The sequence below is a fragment of the Stylophora pistillata genome, chromosome 1, assembly GCF_964205215.1.
Source record: "Stylophora pistillata chromosome 1, jaStyPist1.2, whole genome shotgun sequence".
In the NCBI taxonomy this organism is placed as follows: domain Eukaryota; kingdom Metazoa; phylum Cnidaria; class Anthozoa; order Scleractinia; family Pocilloporidae; genus Stylophora; species Stylophora pistillata.
In genome coordinates this window covers 6,377,268-6,402,054 of record NC_142519.1, presented here as the reverse complement: position 1 = coordinate 6,402,054, position 24,787 = coordinate 6,377,268, and the positions used below count along the sequence as shown (strand labels likewise).

At 37.4% G+C, this 24,787-nt stretch overlaps 2 protein-coding genes and 1 long non-coding RNA gene across 7 annotated transcripts in view; 2 read left to right on the top strand and 1 right to left on the bottom strand.

The window, feature by feature from the left end:
• LOC111335939 (AN1-type zinc finger protein 6) overlaps positions 1 to 4,241 on the top strand; it is a 10,222-nt gene extending 5,981 nt beyond the window's left edge. For all 3 annotated transcript variants that reach the window (XM_022941948.2, XM_088732530.1, XM_022941949.2), the window contains one exon: positions 1,934 to 4,241. In XM_022941948.2, coding sequence (XP_022797683.1) covers positions 1,934 to 2,082 — 149 coding nt within the window. In that variant the 3' untranslated portion in view covers positions 2,083 to 4,241. The remainder of the gene's footprint in view (positions 1 to 1,933) is intronic.
• Positions 3,780 to 7,452, bottom strand: LOC148741011 (uncharacterized). The gene is made up of 3 exons (XR_015991504.1): positions 7,097 to 7,452; positions 6,467 to 6,511; positions 3,780 to 5,978 (listed from the first exon to the last, which is right to left on the bottom strand). It is a non-coding gene; the product is annotated as an uncharacterized LOC148741011 (long non-coding RNA).
• Positions 5,371 to 24,787, top strand: LOC111335938 (aminopeptidase A). Of its 3 annotated transcripts, none has more exons than XM_022941946.2 (19): positions 5,371 to 6,053; positions 10,995 to 11,274; positions 11,751 to 11,871; positions 13,071 to 13,225; positions 13,516 to 13,629; positions 14,276 to 14,410; positions 15,107 to 15,172; positions 15,349 to 15,414; positions 16,155 to 16,318; positions 17,091 to 17,179; positions 18,058 to 18,182; positions 18,735 to 18,790; positions 19,030 to 19,177; positions 19,390 to 19,469; positions 19,562 to 19,663; positions 20,063 to 20,236; positions 20,536 to 20,676; positions 21,546 to 21,624; positions 22,689 to 24,787. In XM_022941946.2, the coding sequence occupies exons 1-19, from the start codon at positions 5,371 to 5,373 to the stop codon at positions 22,833 to 22,835; spliced, it is 2,925 nt and encodes a 974-aa protein (XP_022797681.2). In that variant the 3' UTR covers positions 22,836 to 24,787. The 3 variants fall into 3 exon arrangements, with proteins under 3 accessions (XP_022797681.2, XP_088588642.1, XP_022797680.2); XM_088732516.1 differs by lacking the exon at positions 5,371 to 6,053 and adding an exon at positions 8,483 to 9,438; XM_022941945.2 differs by lacking the exon at positions 5,371 to 6,053 and adding an exon at positions 8,483 to 9,531.

Here is a 24,787-nt window from a genome sequence, read left to right as displayed (position 1 = left end):
TGTATAATTTACTGTAACTGAAACTTTGCTAATCCTGTGAAGTTATTTCGTCGCAGGGGCCACGCAGGTATGTTGAGCAACTGGTGCTTACGCTTATGTAGCTTTCTGTGCACACCAAAATCTAATCTTCGCTTTGTAGTAAAGTCTTTCACAATATGGCCAAGGTTGCAGAGAACATTAAGTTTGTGGACAACCTCAAACAAGCGCTTAGAGAAAGCTTAGCTGTGTTTCCGGTTAGCTAATTAAATCTGAACAAAAACTTATCAAGAACATTGTGGGAAGGAGAGATATTTTTGGACAGTTACTGAAGGGGTTTGGAAAGAGCTTAATCTTTCAACTGCTGCCTAGAGTGTTCAAATTCTTGAGCTCGAAAGGCCACAGATTCTCTTCTAGTTCCCTTGTCACTGTCATTTCATCTCTTTTGTCGATTGTGGAAGACCAAATTAAATACCTAAGTTGATCACTAGGAATCAATGCTTCTTTCATTGGGGAAAACAAAACCAAAGACCAAGAAATTGGATGGAGAGGGTGGGTTTGCTTTATTGTAAATGTCAGCTTAGTACAGGGTCATCTACCCACATCTCATAAACAAAAATTTTCACGCTTAGCTTTTCTTTTTTTTTCAAGCGAAGATTACTGGCTGCATAAGCACCACTTTCTTGACATGCCTGCGTGGCCCGTGCGACGAAATAACTTCACGGGATTGGCAAAGTTTCACAGCAAATTATACAAAACATCTAGAAAGATTTAAGCTTACATCTCGTTTAACGTTTAAAGCAACATATCAACGCCTGCAACCATCGTGTTTTATAACGAACCTCGCAAACTTTTAAACATGTTCTCTTGTGATACCTGCGAAAGTATTTAGTATAATTTCCAGTGAGATTTTTGCAGACAATCTGATCGATTTCTCTTACATTGTGTTCTCAGACTGAAACTTTTCACCTTGATCAAAGCTCTGTCGTATGGCCCAAACAAACATGGTGAGCAACCGAGCTTCTTGTATAGGTCCGTGTTAAAACACACAAAAGGATTCTAAATCACACTTCACTCTGATTGGGAAGAAAAACACAAGATTTTCTGGCACCAATCAGAACGAGAACGACTGCGACCATTTGGAACTAGTCTTGTAAGACAATGCCCCCAGGGGCTCTTCCGCCCTAACTTGAAGTCGACTCACAGCCCCTGGGTCAGTGGGTTGTGCAGTGCAATACTAAGGAATCGCCTTAAGGCTTTCATTCTGTAAAAGTTGCAACATTGAAATAATGGCAATTATGCACAACAATACTTACTTAAATTTTGGCCCAATCAGGGAGAATTCACTTAAAATTTCTACATCCAAGGTGCTTCAATGACCTCTCAGCCTCTGCTTTATATATTTCTTGATGTTTTTCTTGAATTTGGCACCAGTAATTTGTAATCCAGTGAGCATGACCTTGCTAGAACTGTAACCACTGCAACATTGTTGTTTTACTCTGATTGTTCTTTGTCAGTGTGATGAATTGTGTCATTTGGCCAAATCAGAGCATTCTGCTCCTTCGCACCTTAAAACCTCGGTTAGCAAAGACTTTGGAGTAACTAACTTATCAGGTTACTCAGTGAGAGATGAGGAAGAGGAGAGTTACATGTATGCCTGAGTAGAAATTGAAATTTACAAAAACAACAACAGCAGCAAGCTTGTGAAGATTTCCATCTTTAAAATTACCACTGAGAGGTGCACCTAAGGGATCACAAAATCACTGAGTACAAGAACTCATTCATTATTTGACACGAGTGCTTGAAGGCAACATTTGATGAGGAAAATGTCTATGGTTCATGGAAGTTGATACCACTACCTTTTGATTTGATTGTAATAATTTCTCTGTGCTATATTATTTTTTTTGTGCTTAATTATTTATATATAACCCTTACATATTTATGTGTACTTTTTTAGGATTTGAATGCAGATGTGGGAATGTCTATTGTGGCCTCCACAGATATTCTGATAAACATGACTGCAGTTTTGACTACAAAGCTGATGGCAGGGCAAAGATATCAAAAGACAATCCTGTCATTGTTGGCTCAAAGATTCAGAAAATTTAAGCTATTGAGAACTTAAGTAGGAATGCCCAAGTGAAAGGGGATGATCAGCTGCTACATTAATTTGAAATGTAACTGACTTTATTTCTCAAAAGACAGTCCTTGGATGTGAGTAAATGTGACTAAAGTGCATGATTGTTTGTATAAGAGGTATCTTGTAGCATGTTTGTGGAGTCAAATACAGTGTTGGGTGACTTGTTTAACTGTGATTTTTCATTTTCTAAAGCTCTCCCTCTAATTACTTCTTGTTCAGCAGTTTTGAGAGTCATGTCATGTTACAGTTTTAATCTTGGTATTAACTATCATGCTCAAGTTTAGGTTTTTATTTAGGAGACCTAATGAAGGTACTTATCAATTACATGATTTTTTCTCAATGTAAGTAAAGTAGAAACCTTTTCTTAAATATCATCAAGTCCAGTTTATTTTTGTCTGTATACTAAACAGGAAATTACAATCTCATAGTGTGCTTGAATTTCTTCAATCCTTCTACTATGTTTCAGTTCCTTGAGTAACGGGTATATATTTCTCTATTCAAGATTCAAGCATTCCCTTATCTTCTTTGTAGTTATGATATATATCCTTGTTGTTCTTCCCAAAATGCTTGTTTTGTATTTGTTTTGCTGAATTATTGAAATGAAATTTATTGCAGCGTAACTCCTTATAAGATATGCCAGGTTCCTGCAAGGACTTAAATCTGTCGGTAGGCAAGGCATAGGGAACTTTTGAGCTACTTTCAGGAATTTTGAACAGCAGTATTCCTATGGAATTTTTTCTGCATAGGTGGCTATAATTAAAAACTAGAAATTGGCAGTAGAGGGTATCCTTAATAGTGGGTGAACTGTGTAAAATACAAAAACAGTGAATTCATTTGGGATATTCTTTGTGTAGCCTAAGCATTAAAACAGATAGTATTGACTATTAATTTTTATCTCAGTGGTACAGTAATGTAGACATGTTTTTTTTTGTTTTTTAGCCACACTATAACCTGAGTCTAACATATTGCGTATTCTTTATCACAACATGTCTTTTGCATTACTGCTTGGCTGTATATGTAGCATTAGGTTTAGGTAAATATTTGTTAGTCAATTCATTGTGCATTCCTATGTGTGAACGTATTCACAGCAGAGGTTTAAAATGTGGATACTAGTTAGTGCCTACAATGGTAGCATCCTGACCTCGTGGAGTCGAGGGCAGGGAATAAGACATCTACTGGAAGCTCATAGTACACCACTTCCCAATTAAAAGCAAGACTTTTGGAAAAATTCAGCTCCACTGAGTTATTACTTTTGGAGTTTTTGGAAAGGAACACGTCCCTCACGGAAGCTTTCATGTCGTTCTGTACAACAAAATTTGATTCTTCTGTCCTTCTAATCCTAAACATTTTTTTAGACAAAAAGTAAAAGAAAAAAAAATCATCTGACAATTGAGGTTGATTGTGTAGCTGGTGTACTCTCAGCTCACTGTAAGTGATAGCACAGTAACTAAACCTCACCCTGGTGAAGTCTTGTTTGTTGACCTTTGTGACATGTACTTTTTTGAGTAACTTAGTTTTCCTCTCTCAGTTTAGCAAGTGATCATTCAGTCGATTAATGGCATTAATTTCTTTCACTTTTTGCACCAGCAAAAAGTTCTTTTCTATAGGATTAGTTAGTTGCTCGCAAGGTGATAAAAATATTTAATGAGTCGCAAAATTTGGAAGATTTTGATTTTTTTTTTTTTTCCTGAATCGTCACTTGGGTTTCTTTGTATTATATAATATTGTTAAAGAGAATTTCAAGTTTGATCAAGTTCACGCATCGGAATGTCACAGTGTTGGGTGGGGCCGGGTAAAGAAAGCTATCTACAGATATCGATATTTTGTACAGTACTTAGTGATAAAATAATTGCAACTAACATAACAATGAGATATTGTAAGTATGTAATGTAACACAAAATGATGACATTGAAAAGTCCACGGATTTTCGTATTATATTATGCAGTGTAAAAAATGGTAATTATGGCTACATTTATGTGATCGCTTTGAAAAGAGTTGTTGTTAATGTGTTGGCTATTAAGACAGTTTCAGTTGCAGCATTGTGTGCTTTTTCTCACGGGTTGTGTAATGCAAGCTTTTCTCTGTTGTCAAATTATAATAAATTTCTCATTGCTATATCAGTAAACAAGTTGGCTGTTGTGTGTCAAAAACATTTCGTTACCAGGGGTAACCGTTGTTAGTCAGTCATCATTTTGCGACGTTTGTTGGTTCTAGTTTAGAGATATTTCTCTCGCCAAGGAGGGACACGGTCCATATGTCTTTTACATGGAAATGTGCACCTCAAAACAATTCGAACACGAGTGTGAAAACAAATGTTGGGTTTTTCCGCAGCCGTTGTCTTCTGGGCTTGAAGTACCCAAGCACGTCCACGAAGAAGTTTGGAAGGGAAGGGGATTTTATTAAAACGAAGATTAATCTTACTCTGCATATTGCCACTTTCAAGACGTGTGCATAATTATTGCGTTTACCTGGGCCGCCCTTAAATAAGCATAAACGTTTGTGTTACAAAGCACTGCTCTCCGAAAAAGCGCCAAATTTTGTGGTAGAAAAAGAGTATTGCGTGGCTAGAGTGAAAGAAACTTTGCAAAGGAGACGACCATCCTGCATTCATTTCCACCTGCACCTGGTTTATCCAAAGGTTAATGTTCAGCTAAATCTACAATCCCCTGCGTGACGACTTAACTGCAGTTAATACTAAACAGTGTGACAACGAGATTGTTTCTTTTCTATCTATTCGACATTCCTTAAGCGACTAAAGTTGTGAAGCTTCGACCTCTGAGATGGCCTTTTTGCGTCGCTATGACGGAAAGAAAACAATGTCCAGAGTAGTAAAGTGGTCTGTTTTTGACCGGAGATGTTCAACATTCGGAGACGTGAGTATTTCGTCTCAGTCAGCCACGCCACAAGATGTAGTGTCGTTCTCTGTACTTCCTTGAAAGTTTCAAATATTTGTAATCGGAATTAATTTTGGCGTTCAATATTTGCACGATCTAAGGATTCGAAGTTGCTAATCTGGCCTAATCTGGGATGTTAAGTTTTGTCAATTAACCTTGACAACGTTTCTCGCTGTATGGGATTCGTGCGCGGATTGGCTAGAAAGCGACTTGATGACAACCTGTTGTTTGTCGTAGTGTTTTACAAATACAAAAGTGTCATATTTGTATCGCAGGTATCAGACAGACGCGCTCCTTCTTAAATCTTGGTACCCCTTGAACATCGTTTCCTCCCTTTGATTCCTACACGGCAAGGATTGCGAGATGTCGTACGAAGGCGTTCCAATGACAGAGAAGGGAGAAGAGAAAAAGGAGTCGGGAGAAGGATTTTTTCTCTCGCGAACAAAAGTAATCGTCTTGGTAGTTATTGTGATCTTGTTGATCATCTTTGTCGGGGTAATGGCGGGCGTATTTAGCGCCAGAAAGGCGAGAAAAGACGCGCTCGCAGAGATGACGACGGAAAAACCAGTCAGAGCGACCGGGGAAGGGCCTACGTCCGAATTGAAACCCACTAAGGAACCAACTGGACCTGAGCCGTGGTATAAAATCCGACTGCCGCAAAACATTCGACCAATTCACTATGATCTGTACCTAGATCCGCATTTGGAACAAAACACTTTTAAAGGTAAAGTCTCAGCGTTGGTTGAAGTTACCAAAGAATCTGACTACATGTCTTATCTACTGATACATATCAATGACATGAACGTGACGGAAGCCAAAGTTCATAAACGCGATCCGCACGCGGGGCCCAACGCCGCTACCCCAGGAGAAGAAATTCCTTCGAAGACCTTCGAATATCCGAAAAATGATTATTATGTGTTCAACCTGACAAAAGATCTTGAAGCTGGTGGCCAGTATGTATTGGTTATGTCCTATAAATCAACATTTTCCAGTCAGTTAAATGGCCTGTACATAAGTACCTACACAAACGAAAAAGGCGAGACGAGGTAAGTCTAGTTTTCATTTGACAAGTGTTATATAATTTGTGACTATTCAAGCCTCACGAATGTCCTTGAAATTTTAAATAGACGAAGAAACAGAAAAGGGTTGAGAGCAAGGAAAATTATGATATGTTTTTATTGCACCGTGCGCCTGAGAAATGTATAGACATTTGGAAAAATTAGGGTTTGAGATCGAGCGTGAAGAGTCAAAAGTCCTGCTATTCGTCTCAAAACAAGATAATATAAAAAAAAATTAAGAGAGAGAGATTATCATTTTTCTTCTTATCAAGTTAAAGGATTAGTTTGATAGTGGATTCAAAGCCCCTTAAGCGAACATTGTAGGACTTCCCACAAACTGGACGAGGATTGTGTGACATGCCCCTTCAATGGACACAGTAAACCACATATTTGAGCCTCACCTGTGTCAACCATGAAAAAATAAGGCTGTAATCCGTCGAATCCAACTGAAAGAAGAATGACAAAAATCAGTTGGAATGGCAGTCTTCAGTCCTATATTTTCTAGCATCGTACATTAGTTTTAAAAGTACGTAAGAAAGAGGAACGCTAGCCACAATGCGGTTTTGGCAGTTAAATAATTCCTTTAGAGAGAAGCTGTCATTTGTTTATTTTAAAACAATTTGATTGATCGGCGTCTGGCTCTGCAGTTAAACGAATTTTGACGTGTTTCTACAACTGGTGCATGTGTTCAGCTTTTGCTTATCGAGACTGAACCGTCAAAATGACACACCCTTTTCGGAAAAATGGGGAGTATATTGGCGAGCATAGTACTTCTCAAGGTCGAAGACCATTATTTTTTGTCTGACTGAGATTTAAGAAGGGTCGTACAACCATGTCACGCTGCAACCAAACGGTACGTTTGGATGGTTGGATATTAGCCTCGTTCTTTTTTCGCATCTTATGGACCTCGACTTTGTCTCAGTCCATAAAAATGCAAAAAAAAAAAAAAAAAAAAACTTGGCCAAAATCCAGCCATTTTGACCTCACGCTTGATTAATAACGCATATGTACTGAGATTAGTTAAAAAATACCGTAAGCATGAAAGACAGACAACGGTTGTTGTCTCTGTTCAACATTCTTTCGGATGAAAAGCCAGTCGACCCTGCTAGATGATGTATTCCCAGTTCAAACAGCCTGTCATGGATCTTGCAAGGGAACATCCGAATTTGAACGTCAGTAAATAGTTCAAAAGTGCTTAGGGCTAAAGGGAGAAATTAATATATTGCAACACCCGGACGGACACCCGTCCCCCTCCTTTTTCACCACCGACGCAACGGATTGCTCAAACGGTTATCTACTCTTATTATCCAACTACACCTAGACGAGTACAAATAACGCCATAGAGGAGTACAAATATCACGCGGTATTTGTACTCGTCTATTGTGGACTACCGGTTAAACAGGTTTTCTCGCATCGCGCAAGCGAAGAATTAGATTGTAGTTACGAAAAAAGAAACAAATGGCGGACAATTTGAATCATATTTCCGACGACGAAGAGTCAGAATGGCTGTCAAATATAGATCCAAGTTCATTAGATGAATCGAACGAAGAAAAACAGCTTGACGACCAGAAAATTTCTTCATTTAATGAAGAAAATAGAAACAGCAACACAACAACGCGCCAATTCCGTTCCGCTTCGCATACTTCTGTCACGCGAAATTCGCGAGAAATGAAATAATGAAATTCCGCGAAATTCGCCCGCACTGAGATAACAGTTTGGCGTGTTGGATAATAAATAACTTATTAGATGTTTTGTTGTGTAGTATCACTGAGTATTTGTACTCGTTATTTGTATTTTGACTCGCCCTACGGGCTCGTCAAAATGCGGCACAACTCGTAAAAATACTCAGCGATACTACACAACGAAACGTCTAATAAGATATATGTATTTTGGGTCTTCCAAACTTTATACACGAATCTAATTACGCAACAGTAGACATTTAAGGATTTATTTCGGAGTGGTTGTGTTTAGAAACCAAATTAATGTTAGGATTTCAATAAAAAAAAAAATCCTTTCGCGTCCTTCGTGCGTTTGTTTGTTTGTTTGTTTTTTCCCTTTTGCCGCTAATTTGGTTTTCCGGTCGTTTCATGCCGATTTAGGTGGTTGTTGGTTCATCCGCTTAATTTTTCCTTATTGGAAAAACGCCACCACCTTTATTGAGCCAAAAGCATACCGGAGAAACATCGACGGAGGCGAGGAAAACTTTTTTTTTCCTCACTTAAATCCCCTCATTTTTTTGTTTCTAAATTCAACGGTTTCTTCCAAACCAGGAAGTTGCGAAAGTTAGAATCTTTTCGACCATGCTATCCGATCCCCTTTCACACATGTTTACTAGAAAGATTAGACAAATGGAACGAACTAAACCAGTTCCAGTCCTTTAGCCACGACTGATCTTTCATCGTCATGCGTACCGTTAGCTTTCGCTACCATCAGCATGCAGCACATTGTTTAGATTCCTAATAGAAGTAAACAGGCGAAACAAAACTGAAACTCCCTGAATAATTTCGTCTTCCGGCTGGAGCGGAGTAGGGAACTGTAAGCCGGAATCTCCCGTGCATATGACTACCGACCAGAGTCTTACTTCTAAGGAGTATCATTTAATTCAAAGAGCAAGTGTAGCACGGCTTGCCTCAAGGTCGTTTTCGAGCTGATTTTCTCTTCCAAGGAGAAAAAAAGTCCTAAAAAGCAGGATGTCAGACGATGAATTTCAATTGAAACTCGAAGAGGATGGGGAAGATGAGAAAAAAGAGCAAGAGTTTGTTGTCACGCGATCGAAAGCAATCGGGTTGGTTGTATTTGCGATTGTGTTGATAATATTTTTCGCAGTGATTTCGGGTGTTTTTAGCGCCCGTCGGGCAAGAAATGAGGCTCTGGAAGAAAATGCAAAGGGAGGTAAAGCTCCAGGGGAGAGGCCAGTTCCTACGGACGAACCTAAAGTAACTGCAGGGACTGAGGAGTTAACATCAACAGCAGCTCCCATGAACGCATCTACAAACGCGTCCGGCCCAATTTTCAACGTGACCGTGATGACACCCACAGCAGAACCTGTGAAGCCGTGGGAGAACATCCGACTACCCCAAAATATTCGTCCCGTTCACTACAATGTCTACCTAGATCCGTACTTGGAGTTAAACACTTTTCAAGGAAACGTGTCCATCTTAATAAATATCACGGAAAAATCAGATGTCATGTCCTGCATTTTAATTCATATTAAGGAAATGAACGTGACTCACGCTAAAGTTTACAAACGCGATGCAAACGCGACATCCAACGCCACTACCCCAGGAGAAGAAATCCCTTCAAGGACCTTTGAATATTCGGAAAACGATTACTTTGGGTTCGAACTGGAGAAAGATCTCGAAGTTGGCGCTGAGTATGTATTGGTTATGTCCTATAAATCGAGATTTTCTAGTCAACTGAATGGCTTGTACATAAGTACGTACACAAATGAAAAAGGCGAACCGAGGTGGGTAAGTTTGGGATATGATGGTAATTATTTTCAAGAAAGTGTGAAAGTTATCAACTTTCTTATTCACTATTTTTTATGCATTTTACTGGCCGGAAGTGAGTTGGAATAACTCTGCTGTTATGGTTTTCGGTATATGATAAACTTTTGATAATGAAACTTCAAATTGTATTGATTCAGTATGTACTTTCTGGATAATTATTTGCACATTATTATGTATTTGTTATTAAACAGTATGCATCCTTTCCAATATCAAGGACTTCAGAAAATTTGTTTGAACTGACATCTCTTTGTTAACATATGTTGTAAATTGTAGATATTGATTTAATCAGAGTACCTTTTTTTGATACAAAGTTAAAATATGGTAGCTATAAATGCACCTCTCCAGGAAAGAATATAATAATTTTTTAGTGATGTGATGTAGAGGAAATCTTTGTAGAAAAGCAAGCATGATATTGTATTGGAAATATTTTGTCTTTAAATAAAAATGTATGCAATAAATATGTCCTTGCTTCCTTATGGTGAAGCATTTACTTTGCACCTTTTTTCTTTTTAATGGGTAATGAAGTTTTTGAAGTAAAAGCTCAGGTTGTCTTTGGGATACAAGTGGAAACTGCTTGTTTAATGTATATCATTTTAATATCTTAAAGTGTAGCACCTTTAAATGGCACATTTCAAGTAATTTGTTTGGTCTCATATGCAAAGCGTAGGTTCGGATACCAAACCTGACACTACATTCTGAGTGCTTCTTCAATCCTTAATTAACATATCTTCCCAGTTAAACATTTAAAAGGAAAAATCTTTTTTAGCTTTGTGACAGGTGGTTCTCATTACAGCATTCATGAGTTTGTAGAGCAGGAAAGACTGATACCCTATTCACACCAAAATATATCATTTGAGTTCAACTAAACTTAACTGTGTGAACATCAGAAACATGCAGAGAACTGAAAAACTGAATTTTCCTTGGTTTCATGTAGTTGCTAACTTGTATTTTTTTATATGTGCACGATCCTTCGCAGTAAAGCACTATTTGAGCAATAGTGAAAATCAGACCTGAAAAAATTTCAGGCCTGTACAGGCCTGAAATTTTTTCAGGTCTGATTTTCACTATTGCTCAAATAGTGCTTTACTGCGAAGGATCGTGCACATATACATTTCATAACCGCAGTTCATACATATGTTTCATATGTTTGTTGTTGTTTGTATTTTTTTGTGCTTAATTTGAAGTTGACAAACATCAGTTTCAGCAGCTTACCAATTCTATTAAGAAGACACTTTTAAAGGGTGTTTAACAAAACAGCTTTAAATCGTGTTTAAGCTTTGGTGTAAATGGGATACAAGTCTTGCAACAGATTCTTCCAGTTCATAATCTAATTGCTTTCAATATTTTACAGAATTTAGCTGTCCTTGGTATCACTTCACCAACCTGATTATAAAACCAGAGTGTATGCTTTTTGTTTCAGACGCCTTGCAACTACAAAATTTGAGCCAACTGATGCACGCAAAGCCTTACCGTGTTTTGATGAGCCTGCCATGAAAGCAACATTTTCCACCGTGATTGTCCATGAGAAAGACTACAAAGCATTGTCAAATATGCCAGTGGTTAAACAAGAACAGCTGTCTAATGGGAGAATAGAATCACATTTCATGAAGTCAGTCCCCATGTCTACATACTTGCTGGCATTTATTGTATGTGACTTCGAGTTTACTAATGCCACCACTGGACAGCATAAGAACATCACAGTGAGTCAGTTGTTAAATGTTTTATGATTATAGATTTGAGAATTATTGGTGTGGCCTTAAAACCTTAAAATAATGTCTTGTCCCAGAAAAGGCAATATTTTCTTGGTCAAGCATGGCCCAAAATAAGCATACACTGCCTTTGAGTAAGCATTCAAGTGCATTCAAATGCATTCAAGTGAAAATGTGTTAGTATAGTGAGTGGTTTGAAACCAGGGGTAACATGAAATGATGTGATCTGACTGTCTGCACGAGAGTTGTCTATACACAACTTTTTCACTTGACTGATAATCAGACTTCTGCTGAGGTTAACAAAACATCATTCACCACTACCAGCAACAGTTCTTCTCAAGACTGCGCTAAGTGATTGCCACATTTGCAAAATGCTTCCTCCCTTTTGGGATTACGACTGAAACACGAGAAAGGTATACATACAACTTTGTCTAAAAAAATCTACCAACTTTTGAATTTCTTAACAGCTCAGAGTGTGGACAACACCAGCCCAAGTGGACCAAACAAAATTTGCACTGGATGTTGGAAATGGTATCATCACATACTATGAGGAATACTATAACCTGGGTTATCCTCTTCCTAAACAAGGTTTGTGTTTGTCTGTTTTTTTTAACATTATATATATGTTATTAACCAAGCACGAGGGCCGTACTGGGAGAATATCGGCCTGAGGTCTTTACAGTACGGACCGAGTGCAGCAAGGTCCATACAAAAAAGACCGAGGGCCGATATTCTTCCAGTACGGTCCCGAGCAAGCTTGGTTAATAAGAGATTTATTATACAACTGAAGTTCAAAGGGACACAAGTGCGGTATCATTCGGGACCAATCGGGACAATGCCCGGTCCAATACTGAGGGAACATTGACCGGTAATAGAGCATTTTGATTGGTTGATTTTAGTTATTGGCCCTCTGACTTCCTGAGTTGTATAATAAAGCCCATTATAGCCTAGCAACACAAAGACATTAAAATAAGATTTTATAGATAAGGTTTTCAGTAAACAAGATGCAATATTGGTGTGAATGCTCATGTAAGCTCATTGTCAAGTCGCCCCAAATCAAACTGAGTGACCTCGCCCATTAGTGTAATTATATATGTCCCCCCTGTTTTCAAATGCCAAAAACAAAGAATGAATCTGACTGTACTAACAGACAAAGGCAACAGGGGTGACATATATCTTATTAACTAAGCGCGAGGGCCGTACTGGGAGAATATCAGCCTGAGGTCTTGACATTACGGACCAAGCGCAGTGAGGTCCGTACAAAAAAGACCGAGGGCCGATATTCTTCCAGTACGGTCCCGAGCAAGCTTGGTTAATAAGAGATTTATTATACAACTGAAGTTCAAAGGGACACAAGTGCGGTATCATTCGGGACCTTTCAGGACAGTGCCCGGTCCAATACTTAGAGAATATTGGACCGGCAATAGAGCATTTTGATTGGTTGATTTTAGTTATTGGCCCTCTGACTGCTCGAGTCGTGTAATAAATTTATTTATCTGTTTTAGTTCAAAATATATTTTTATAAAGCCAGTCAATCCAGTCTGTGGCCACATGACCATGCAAGGCTAGGTTACTTAGCTAAAGGGGCAATGCCACATGAGGCAACATGACCTGAATTCATATACTGGTTTTATTCTGTAGGAATATGAAACTATTCTGCTGCAGGAAGGCATTTTGTGGTAATTGTTTGCTCAAGTAATAGTTGAGAATATGAAAACTAAGAATTTACACCAGGGCTCAAGATTAAGTCCTGGCCATCCTTTCAATATTACCAAAATTTTTTTCAGACATGATTGCGATACCAGATTTCTCATCTGGAGCCATGGAAAATTGGGGATTAATTACTTATCGTGAGACAGCTCTGCTCTTCAATGAGGGTGTGTCCTCTGAAGCCAACAAACAAAGAGTTGCTGTGGTGGTTTCTCATGAGCTGGCTCATCAGGTATGAAATGAAAATCACATATAACTGTCCAGTTAATTTTCATATATTGAGGATCTGATGAAATCCACATGATATACTCTAAGTAATATTAGAGTTGATGGCACACCCTGCTTCCAGAGAATTCACTTCGAATCAAATTTATATTTTAAGGCCTAATGTTTAACAAAGTTCATTGTCATTCAAAGACTAAGTGAAGGTATTGAACTTCCCATGGTAGTGTTACAATGTTACTTGACTGTATAGTTACCAAATTTATTCCTAATCTTAATGAAATGTGTTGCATCTTTCAGTGGTTTGGGAACATTGTGTCTCCCAAGTGGTGGAACGACTTGTGGTTGAATGAGGGTTTTGCAAGTTTTGTAGAATACTTAGGTGTCAATCACACCCAACCAGATTGGGAAATGGTAAGCTGGGTTTTTTCACTGTTGCTCCACAAATAACAAATTATTCTTGTTGCACTTTATTTCTGGTAGCCTCTGTTAAAAGCAATTGTTCCATTTGTAATTACTAGAAGAAATGTTGAGTTGGTAACTGACTGACTTCCTGACTGACTGACAGACAGACTGACTGACAGACAGACTGACTGACAGACAGACTGATTTGAAGAATAACTGATGAACAGACTGGCTGACTGACTTACCTGCTCATTGACCTGCTAAATGACTGGCTGAAAGATTGAGTGTCAGTGACTGATTAACAGATGGTCAAAATGACATACTGACAGACTGACTGATTGACTGACTGACTGACAGAATGAATTATCCAATGACAAACTTACAGACTGACTGTCTGGCTGGCTGGCTGACTTGCTGACCGTTTAATAGATTGATTTACTTTATCATTCATTTATGCAGAAACAGTAGATGCAGGTGCAAATAATTCCACATTAGAACGAGACTCTTTAAGTACACATGTTAATTTCTTAACTCTGAAGGAACTACAATCCAGTTGATATAAAAATTAATAACTTCCAAACATGTTGATGAAGCATCATGAAAATAATGAGTTTCTAATTGTGACTACTAATTTAAAAAAATTTTCTCTCTACAGATGGAGCAGTTCCTATTGTCAGATCTTCAGAGGGTTTTTCCTCTTGACTCATTGGCAAGCTCTCATGCCATATCAGTTGAAGTTGACCATCCCAAGAAAATCAAACAGTTATTTGATAGGATTTCCTACAGCAAGGTTGGCATTAGCAAATGACTCATTTTTATTAATAGATTATTTAATTTTAAAATATAATTTACATTTTCTGTCTTGATGATAAATTGATTATAAATAATTGCATGCTCGTGAGACTCCATTAATTGTCAGTATTGTATTATAGAGGTGTTTAATTAACTAAAACAAATCCCCCTCTCAGAAAAGTGTTTATAGAGTCAACAGAATAAATTCTCTGGATATAATATTATCAACAAAGTTGAAATGGTAAATTAGCCACCGTAATGATTACAAAAGCTGACGTTTCGAGCGTTAGCCCTTCGTCATTCACTGCGACGAAGGGCTAACACTCGAAACGTCAGCTTTTGTAATCATTACGGTGGCTAATTTACCATTTCAACTTTGTTGATATATCCATATTATTTCGTTACTCCCACCAACGCAGCCCCAAACAGTTTCTTTCAAAACTATCAGCCTTTATTCAGAATAAATTCTCTGTTGATCAATTAGCAAGATTTTGAGTTGCTAAACTATGTGCTTGCAAAGGCTGTAAAGTCTATCAATATATTTGTGGTTGTATGGTCACAACTTACAACACACTTTAATCTGCAGTTTTCACATCATTTAAGTATATTTCCCAACATTAATATTCACATCCACACTTCAAAATATGACATTACAAACTTAAGGCAATTTAGAGATCTCTTGCTCTATTTTCAGGGAGCCTCTATTATTCGAATGTTGGAAGGTTTTGTTGGAAAAGAGAAATTTAAAGAGGGTCTTAGTGTAAGTATAGATATGTTTTATGATACTGTGGTACTTTTTGTTGATTAAGACAAAGTGTTGTAACTGCTAAGTTGTATCAATAAATTAAATGTACTATATACAACTAGATGTGAATTGATTGAACCGTGGTTATTTTAGTTTTTAAATAATCAAAGAGATATACTTTTTGTCTTTAGTATTACTTGAGAAAGTATGCATATAGGAATGCTGAAACTCAGGACCTTTGGAATGCTTTAGGAGAGGTAAGCATCTTGTTTGCATTTTATCAATTGGTTAGTGAAAAATATGCCAAGTACTATTTGTGGAATAGCTGCTTCTGAAACAGTTTTAAATTTTGCCTTAGTTTATTGTTTGAGATTAATGGCCGTTGAATATTACCTGATTAAAAAATCTACTGGAAACAAAAATTAACTGCAACATATATGTCACAATACATACATGCATATGTGTTGCCAATATCCAAACCTTATTAAACAAATTAAATTTTCTTAATTAAAAATTTGCCCAAAAAACCATTCTTTGCTGATAGACACTTATCATTTTTAGAGGAGGGCTTTGGAATTTTCGGTTTTGCGGTTTTGACTGTCTTTTGGATCGCTTTTTTGGTTTTTGGGCCTAAAAGGTTCAGCTTTTCGGTTTTAATGTTCAGAGCGGTTTGCGGATTTTACGTGTTTTTGCAAATCAGTTTTCGGTTTTCACGAAAACTCTATCAATGTGGTTTTTGGTTTTTCCTTTTTTACCTCTTTAAAGGTGAAAATGTAGCGGTTTTGTCAGGTTTGCATGCAGTTTTATGTTTTGTTGCCTTTTTTTCGTCGGTTTTTCAGTTTTGGAGGTTTTTTTCCCCGGTTTTGCAGTTCCCCAGAGGCCCTAATGCCCCCCTATTTCTACCTAATCATTCTAGCAAATAATTACAAAAAAGTGAGAGGTTTTCCTATTTTTGTCTGTTTTTCTTTTTTATTATTTTTGAAATAAAAAATAACAGAAAGCCAACATGGATGTGAAAACTATTATGGACACTTGGACATTACAAATGGGATTTCCTGTGGTGACAATCACACGCATTGGTGACACAGACAAGGCTCAAGCCATACAAAAACATTTTCTGTTGGATCCCAACACCAATGTGACTGTGACATCTCAGTTCAAGTACGCTGCTGCTTCAGTTTTCTATGGTCTTTGTTCCGTTTAGGGCTGTAATAGCTAGCTCTCCAATATCCTCTTCCTCGATCATCATCATCATCATCCCCATTATCACCACCATCTTTTTCATTATTGTCATCTTCTTTCTTCATTCATTATATCATCTGAGTTGTTCACTGTGTATAGGAGAATTCTCCCTTATTTTTGGTCTGGGTTGTCAGTGAAAAATTTAATAGATGTATGCAGAGTTGAACTGAGACAACAGCTGAATTGTTTTTGTAGCAAGCATGGGGTATTTGCTCCTTCTCAGACAGGATTTTCATTGAGTAACACTTTTTTAGCCAGACATTGACATTAGAATCAGTTCAAAAATACTTATTTTCTGTTTGTGATCACAAGGGATGGGTTTCTGCTCCCTGTCGGCTTTTAATGACAGCCCTGCTGGAACACTAATTTATTAGCTTATAACACCCGAATCACTCCTCTTTTTGTGATAGAACAAAACAGGTAATCCCATCTTAGTAGCCAATCAGAAAACAGTTTTCTCTTCACCTTAAATTTTTGCTTATTGAGCTATAAGACATATTAAAGTGACACCAATGTCAATGGAGAGTGGTACTGGCTCAAGAAGTCCTTTAGTCAGGAGTCAACAACTATAGTGCTAAACAGACCATATATCATAAATAGATTACAGTATTGTACCCATCCCTTGTTTCAAACTTCATTGAAAGTGTTGTTTGCTTGATTTTTTGTTTGTTTGTTTGTTTGTTCTTATCAGCTATAAGTGGTATGTACCTCTGACCTACGTGTTTGAAGGTGCTTCCCAAGATCCTCAAACAAAATGGATGAACATCTCGTCTCATAAAGGTTATTTAGCGCAGTTTTTTGGTTATTGTTTTCTTCAAAGTAAATTAGTCTCCTATAATATTATAAGATTGATTATTTAAGAAATCTATTATTCATCAATAAAATTGTTTACTTGCACTCTTACTAGCCACATATGATAAAAATGAAGAAGAAAAATGAAAAAAGATAAGACAATTCAGTCATTCATTACAAATTGATCAATTACCTGGTACTTACTTTATCATGCACTCAGCTGGAAATTTTTTGTGTGCAATTTCAAGGGTCCCCTATACTTTTTATAAGAAGCATGATTAGGCGATTTTTTTTCCCTTTAATTGTAATTTGATTTTTTATTTATTCATGAATTGTGATTTAAGATGGTAAGCTCTTTTAATGTCCACATGAACAAATTTGTTTATTTAAACGTGAACCGTGAATTAAGAGCTGAACTAAACATGATTCATGGACAATTTTGTGTTTCCGATGAACTTCTGGCAATTTTACTGTTTCAAATATGTACATATAGTTATTGAATGGCTGTGGTTATAGGTTTCTATAGGAGATGGACTTCATTTGGATTGATAAAAGTCATAAAAGAGACCGCTACCGGTTCTTGAAACAACCAAGATAAGACATTACATCATCTTTTATTGTGTCAAGACAAGAAAAAATAAAATAGTGATTCAACGTGATTGTCTTGAATTTTGCATGAACATGAAAGAGTTTTGGATATAATTTGTGATGCATGAAAAGGCAAAATATTTTTACCTGACTAAGTTTTACAAAGGGGTGTACATAGGGGACCCTCAATGTTATGATAATTCATTGATATTGATATTCATTCTCATAGTATGTATTATTTTTTAAAAAACAGTTATTTAAATATTCTAACTTCTTAGTTAAGTTCACATGGCCTAAAGATAAATGGATCAAAGGCAACTTTAAACAAGTAGGATACTACAGAGTGCACTATGATGACGACAACTGGAAAGCACTCATTCAACAACTAGAAAATAATCATACGGTAAGTACTAAATAAGAAAAGACAAAAGAAGTTGATCAGGTAAATTTGCCACTTTATTTGGCCCTTCATTTGAGAGACTGGCAAAGGCTACATAAATCTTTGCCTCTAATTCCTCTTTACTCTTACAAAGGGCTAATGTTTGAAACGTGAGCTAATCAGATACTCTTTATGGTGGCCAATTTACGTTCTAAACTCAGTTGATAAAACCAAATTATCTTGTAATACTCGATCCCCTGACTGATGCAGCACTATAGTTTCTTTAGAAACTTACTCCTTTCACTAGATAAGTCAAGTTTTGATGTTAATATTAGCCCAATGATCAATTAAACAAAGTTCCAGGCTAATGCATCAACAAGCAATATCAATCTTTATCAATTTTTATTTTTTGATACACAAAAAGAGGTGATATTCCTAAAAAAATCTTTATTTTTCTGACAAATTAGAACCACCAGTACTTCCACTTTTTAGCCTCTTATTTGACTTAAATTTTCTTACATTTAGTTCACAATTTTTTTTCACTTAAATTATTTTGAAAACTTTTCTGGCTTACAGGTTTTTTCTACTGAGGACAGATCAAGTTTAATTGATGACGCTTTCAACTTGGCCAGGTACTGTAAATGGCTTGATGATGAAAATAGTAAAGGAATGAAATTTCCCAATTGCACCACATTTGTTTAGCCAATGCTAAATGTGCACATTTAGTGGATAATAAAATTAATAGTAGATAATTAGCTGAAGCTTTCTTGGAATTAAAGCATAAAGCAGTTAAAATCAACGTGGCTGTATGTTCTCTCTTCTTTTTCCTTATTGAACCATTAACACTGTTATTTTTTATCATCTATTTCAGGGCTGGATACTTGAAATATGACATTGCTCTGGGCACCTTGAATTACTTGGGTAAAGAAACTAAATATGTTCCTTGGAAGACTGCACTGAACAGTTTGGGTTTCCTTGAACACATTCTGAGTGACCGACCTGCAAATGGAAACTTTCAGGTTTGTATACCTTAACCATCCATCAGAGAGTCGTAAGGACAAAAAGAATTACTTGAAAAGCCGTTATTAACCTTGGTTCATTTCATTGGTATTGTTTTTTATAATTATTAGTAACATTCAATGGCAACGACATGTCATTAATTGAACTGACCTGGCTGTTAAGTGTTTGATGTTGTTCATGTCAACGTCCTTGATTCATCTAATGTTTGCAGAGACTGATCAGGAGTAAAGTAAAAAATCTTGCATATCAACTCGGATGGGTAAACAAGAAAGATGATAACCACATTAAACGGTGAGTGAGTAGGTCTGTCCAGACTGATTGCCGGCCACTCTTTGTGCAGTGAGTAACATGCGTATTTTAAATGCCGTGTCTGTTTTCTTCAGATACCTTCGCAGCGCCATTTTACGTGCAGCCTGCAGCGCAGGGGATTCAGACTGTGTTGAAAATGCAACTCAAATTTTTAAAGAATGGAAAAGCGGGAAAAGGTGAAGAATTATCATGTCATGTATTTATGTCATAGCTTTTTTAGGTTGGGAGCAGCTGCTGTTTCCCAAAATATGGATACTTTTTATGCTCCTGCGCGAAGCGGAGAAGCAGAGCCTCCATACACAAGAAAATATGGTATCCCATCAATTCCGAAAAATGTGGTTATCACGTGACCACACGCCCGCAAACATGGTATGAAATCTTCATAAGAGCAATTAACGCTTCATTGTATTTAAAGGACAACAACATCATCTCTTGACTCCTTCTAAAATACTTTCCAAAACTTCGCTGTTATCTGGCTATTAACGAAGGTCTTTTAAAAATTGACGTTTTTATTTCGCATGATCATTTAATTTCTTTTTTACGAACAGTATAGAAACACACTTTTCTTGAAACAGGGCTGAAATAGATGTAGACCTCCGAACCCTGGTTTACTATTATGGCATCAGTAACACTGGCGAAGAAGAGTGGAACTGGTTGTACGAAAAATTCCTGAACACTACAGAAGCATCAGAGAAGAGTAAACTTATGTACGCACTGGCTGCATCGCGTGAGACTTGGATCCTGAACAAGTAAGCTCCTATTTATTCACTCTAAGACTTACTTTAAGACCCACTTTAACCCTATAAGTTTCATAAGTAATAAATAGTAACAGTATCAACATATACTCTCGTTCAAACGTGTTATACGAAAAGATAAGTCTGTCAGTAAGAGGGTGTTTTCCTCATATTACACTTAATTCTCTCAACCACTTTTCAAGGATATGTACAGCAGGTAGAACAGACTATTACTGATAAAATACCGGAAGTTACAGGGTCAGCTTCAAATTATTGACGTCTTTTGTATAGACGTTTTGTGTGTTATTCATCAGGTATCTAGGATATTCTCTGGACTCATCCAAGATTCGTTCCCAGGACGCTGTCAGTGTTATCAGTTACGTTGCCTCCAATCCTGTTGGGAAATACCTGGCCTGGACCTTCGTTCAAAATAATTGGAAGGCTTTGTTTGACATGTAAGTATCCATTCGTATTCTGTTGCTTTATGAGCTTCAAAAACTATAAATGACAAAATGTAAAGAGGCCACGTAGCGGTGTCTTCGTCTTTGATTATGCAGCATAACGCGCAGTCTTTAAAGTGGAGTTACTCCGTTTGTCTTTACGCCATTTGCAACAATCCTTGTTCGCTATAGGTTTAATCGTACCCCTTTTGTATTCATCTACCTACAATTGATTATTTTAAAGTTCCATTCTATTTAAAGGCGATTCTCTATAAGGCTTATTAAAAGACTCGCTGAATCAGTGGTTGACATGGCCTCTTGAAAGCCGTATGTTTTGCCAAATGAGGATTATGTTAGGCTCCTGTGATGAGCGTGAGTTGAGAGAAAACCTGAGTCTTCGAAAAGGATTCGGGTGTGTTCTAGATACTTAACCAAATTCTCACTGGCGAAGTTAGCTAAGTATTGGGTTCGTATGTAATGTGTGTTTTGTTGGTATGTTTGGCAAAGCGTGACAGCCCACTACGTAGCTATGGTTACGTCTCCTCCCCTCCCTTCGTCTGGGACCCACAGCGCCAGAGCTTATCGCAGACTAGGAGTACCTTTACTTTCTTGTAAGATGCCAGTCCATTACAGGTTACACCACCCCTCCCCACCCAGAATTTCGTCTGTCTTTTCTGACAATTCTCCGGTACCCATTTCTACTCCTGGTTAGAGAGCTGAGGGGCACTGTGAAAGTGAGGTTTTTTTACCCAAGAACGCTTCAAGGGTCATCACAGTAATCCGACAAGACTTCCTCAACCGGAGTCCAAACTGGAGTCTAACGCTGATCGTAAGGCCTTGGTTTCTCCCATCCATTTCTTAAAGCCATTATGAATTTATTGTAGGTTCAGTACCAGTACTTTCCGTTTGACGAGCCTCACCAACAGTGTGACTCAGTTTAGTACCGAGGCTGATCTGGAACAGGTTTGATTTCTTTTAATATGAATTCCCTAATCCACTAGTTCTGTTTCAATAATCTGTCCCCGAAATGGGATTATAACATAACCAAAGTAAAGCGCGCGCTCTGATTGGTCAATTTAGCGTCCCCCATTTGCCCATGGGTGGACGCTGCTGACGTGAGCAAATACAAAGACTATTTTTCCGCGCGCGCTTGTTTTTTCTGGTCACGTAAGATTTGTTAAATAAAAGGGAACTCTTTAGCTACAATGTATCAATGTTATGTTATAAAACAAATGGTAAACACCACACCGTACACTATTGAGTTATGGATGCACTTGGGAGGTTTGCTAAGCACTCAAGAAGCTAGAGTCGCTCTCGGCTATCGCCTCGAGCGACTCTTACGCTTCTTTCGTGCTTAGCAACCTCCCGCGTGCACCATAACTCAATAGTGTACGCTGTGGTGTTTACCATTTGTTAAATATTACAAGCACCGGGACGTAAAGTATGCCCTTTATGCGCTCAAATGTGAAATTTTTCATGGATGGATCGAGAAACTTCATTATCAGCGCCTAAGGTTGATTTGTTGTTTGTCGTTCAAAGCTCAAAGCGTTTTACTACATGAAATATATCTGATTAGCGCAAAATTTTGAATGGCAGTCAAATTGGTTGATTAATTGTATAGCCGAAATTGTCAGAACAGCTATTATTCTTTAGTTTTTTTAATCTGTCCAATTAAGGATTAATTTGAATAGTATCAAACTATCCCAATTAATCCTTAATTGAACAGTTTTAGAACATTAAAGAATAATAGCTTGACTGAGCAATGCCCAATTACAACTGACTAGCTATATAACTAATAAGTAAGAGGGCTACATGTTTGTCCTATTTTGGAAATAATTGGATGAAAAAATTCATCTGACAGCCAAATCGGACTCAGCTTACGGCATCGTCCAGTTTTCGCTGTCGTCAGAATTTTTTTCGTCCAATTATTCCAAAACTGGACAGCATGTAGACCTTGTGCCTATACTAATTTATTATAAATAGGAATTGGCGTGTTATCAAGAATATATATTTTTTAATTTTTGCAGATGAAGGCATTCTTTGACCGTTCTGAGGCAGGAACAAGTGAAAATGCTCGTAAACAGGCCATCGAGGGAACAAAAGCAAATATCGAGTGGCTGAAGACATACGAAGAAATTATCACAACCTGGCTTGAAAATTATGTTTCATCATAGGAAAGTCAATCGTTTGGTGCAAACTTTGAGCTCATAACTTTTTCAGAAGCTTCTCGTTTGAGTACTGAAGAAATATGATAGCGGGTGAGCGAGCCATAGTATTTTTTTTAGTAGAGCGTCGAGCGTAATCCAGAACTTCTTTGGGATACTTTACTACGCAGTGTGATTGGCCTAGAAAACACGTGTCAATTTATGAACCAATCAGAAGCAAAACTGAAACAAATCGTGACTTGGTCAATCGCTCCAGTTTTCCCGCGCTTCACAGTTTACTTTTTTAATCTGATTGGCTCCCCCTGATATTCCTTTGTTCTGATTGGTTGTTAAAATTACTTTAATTTTTAGTTTACGACACTCAACCGGAATGCGCTCTCATGGCTACCCTTCGAAAAACTGGGCGATCTTTCCTGACGAGTTTTCGTTCGTTCAACTTTTGACCTGGTCCTTGTCCATTGTCAGCGTACTCAGCAAGAAAGAGAACCCGGTTTGAGTTTCAGTAAGCGATAGAGCTTTCAGTTATGTTGTATTTTTGGAGTAATTCCCTACTTCCATCCTTTATCACCCGATTTGTCTCCTGGTTGGAAAAGTCAAAAGTCCTGTTCATCTACGGTGTAACCCCAGGGGTCTTGCATGGAGAATGTGTTTCTTTTACTTATGTATAATTTGAAAGAATCTTGTTTCCTTCAGCGTTTTTTTCTTCTTTGAAGACGGGCCTACTTTTAAGATAATGGTTATACTCAGGTCACCTTTTTTAAACGGAAGCATTAGCATAAGTTGCAGGATATGCCATTTAGGAAATATACTACCAACTTCTACTGCCCGATTTGTTTAGCTGGAAGCTTTTCGGGGAACGTCACGCTACTTTTCTATTCTGGAGAGCGTTGCGAGACGGACCAAGGGTTCGGCATTTGTCCGATGGAATTTTGTGGAATTTTTGGAATTTTTTTGGTTTTATTCCCGTTTTCTGCGGATTCTGTACGAATTACTTGTTCTTACTTCAGTATAAAGTACTGAAAATCGGCCTCTTCGTTGTTCCAATAAATCTGCTTGTCGCAGCTGATAACACACATTCCTCTGACGGTTAAATTCCACCCAGATCAAAATCGCCCTTGAGTGGTGAATGGAAATAACTGGATTGGACTAATTTATGTAGTTGTAATAACGAGATAAAATTTTTCATAATACTTAATCCATAATGGAATAGTCCTTTAAATTAGTACGAGTCAGTTAACTGGATTTCAGAAATATTCAATTGTAAAATAATTACACGTAGTTAAGCTTAAAACAAATTTGTTTCTAAGAATAGGAAACCTTATAAGTGGGGAATTTCTGGCGGAGATATTAATCTTTTATGCCAACTACAGTACTCTCCAATCCTGAGTGTGTTAATTTTTTTAATTCAGTGATTTTTCTAGGTTGGGACGTCTGTTTAAGGAGGGCTTGTGAGACCAGAAATAGTGTATCTCAAGTAGAGGTGTTCCCTTTAAGTTAGTTAGCAGACGAAAAGGTTTGAAAAGCATTTTTTGTTGTTGTTTTGTTCTGGTTTCTTGTAACTCGCGCGACGGACAGATGTTGGGAAAGTGGCGCAGCTTGTGCTGGTACTGGTTTGGATAAGTTTGGTTAGCTTTCCTTGGCCGCCATGTGAATAGACTTTGAGATAGTAACTGAAATCATATCAGACCGTATAATTAGTCTTCAGTGATAGGTATTAGAAATAACGATATGAGTGTACAGCAGCAGTAGCAGTAAAAGACGGTATTTTTATACAATCAGACTATTTTTATAGGTATTTTTGTTTACGTCAAATGTGAATGCATGACTTGTGAATCAGTAAAAAAAAAATCATATTTTTACCTTGCAACGCGTTAATTTTCTAATTTAGGTTTGAAATCTCATTTGAACTAAAATCTATAAAACAAAGTAATTAAACCTAGAGTGTATTTGTTTTTCTGTAA

What these genes read in the sequence shown, in the direction of transcription:
- LOC111335938 (XM_022941945.2), top strand. Translation starts at nt 8,756, where the DNA reads ATGTCAGACGATGAATTTCAATTGAAACTCGAAGAGGATGGGGAAGAT. An exon ending in AATTTAAAGAGGGTCTTAGT is followed by an intron (nt 15,173 to 15,348) that starts GTAAGTATAGAT and finishes TTTTGTCTTTAG; the next exon opens with TATTACTTGAGAAAGTATGC. An exon ending in GAATGGAAAAGCGGGAAAAG is followed by an intron (nt 19,664 to 20,062) that starts GTGAAGAATTAT and finishes TTCTTGAAACAG; the next exon opens with GGCTGAAATAGATGTAGACC.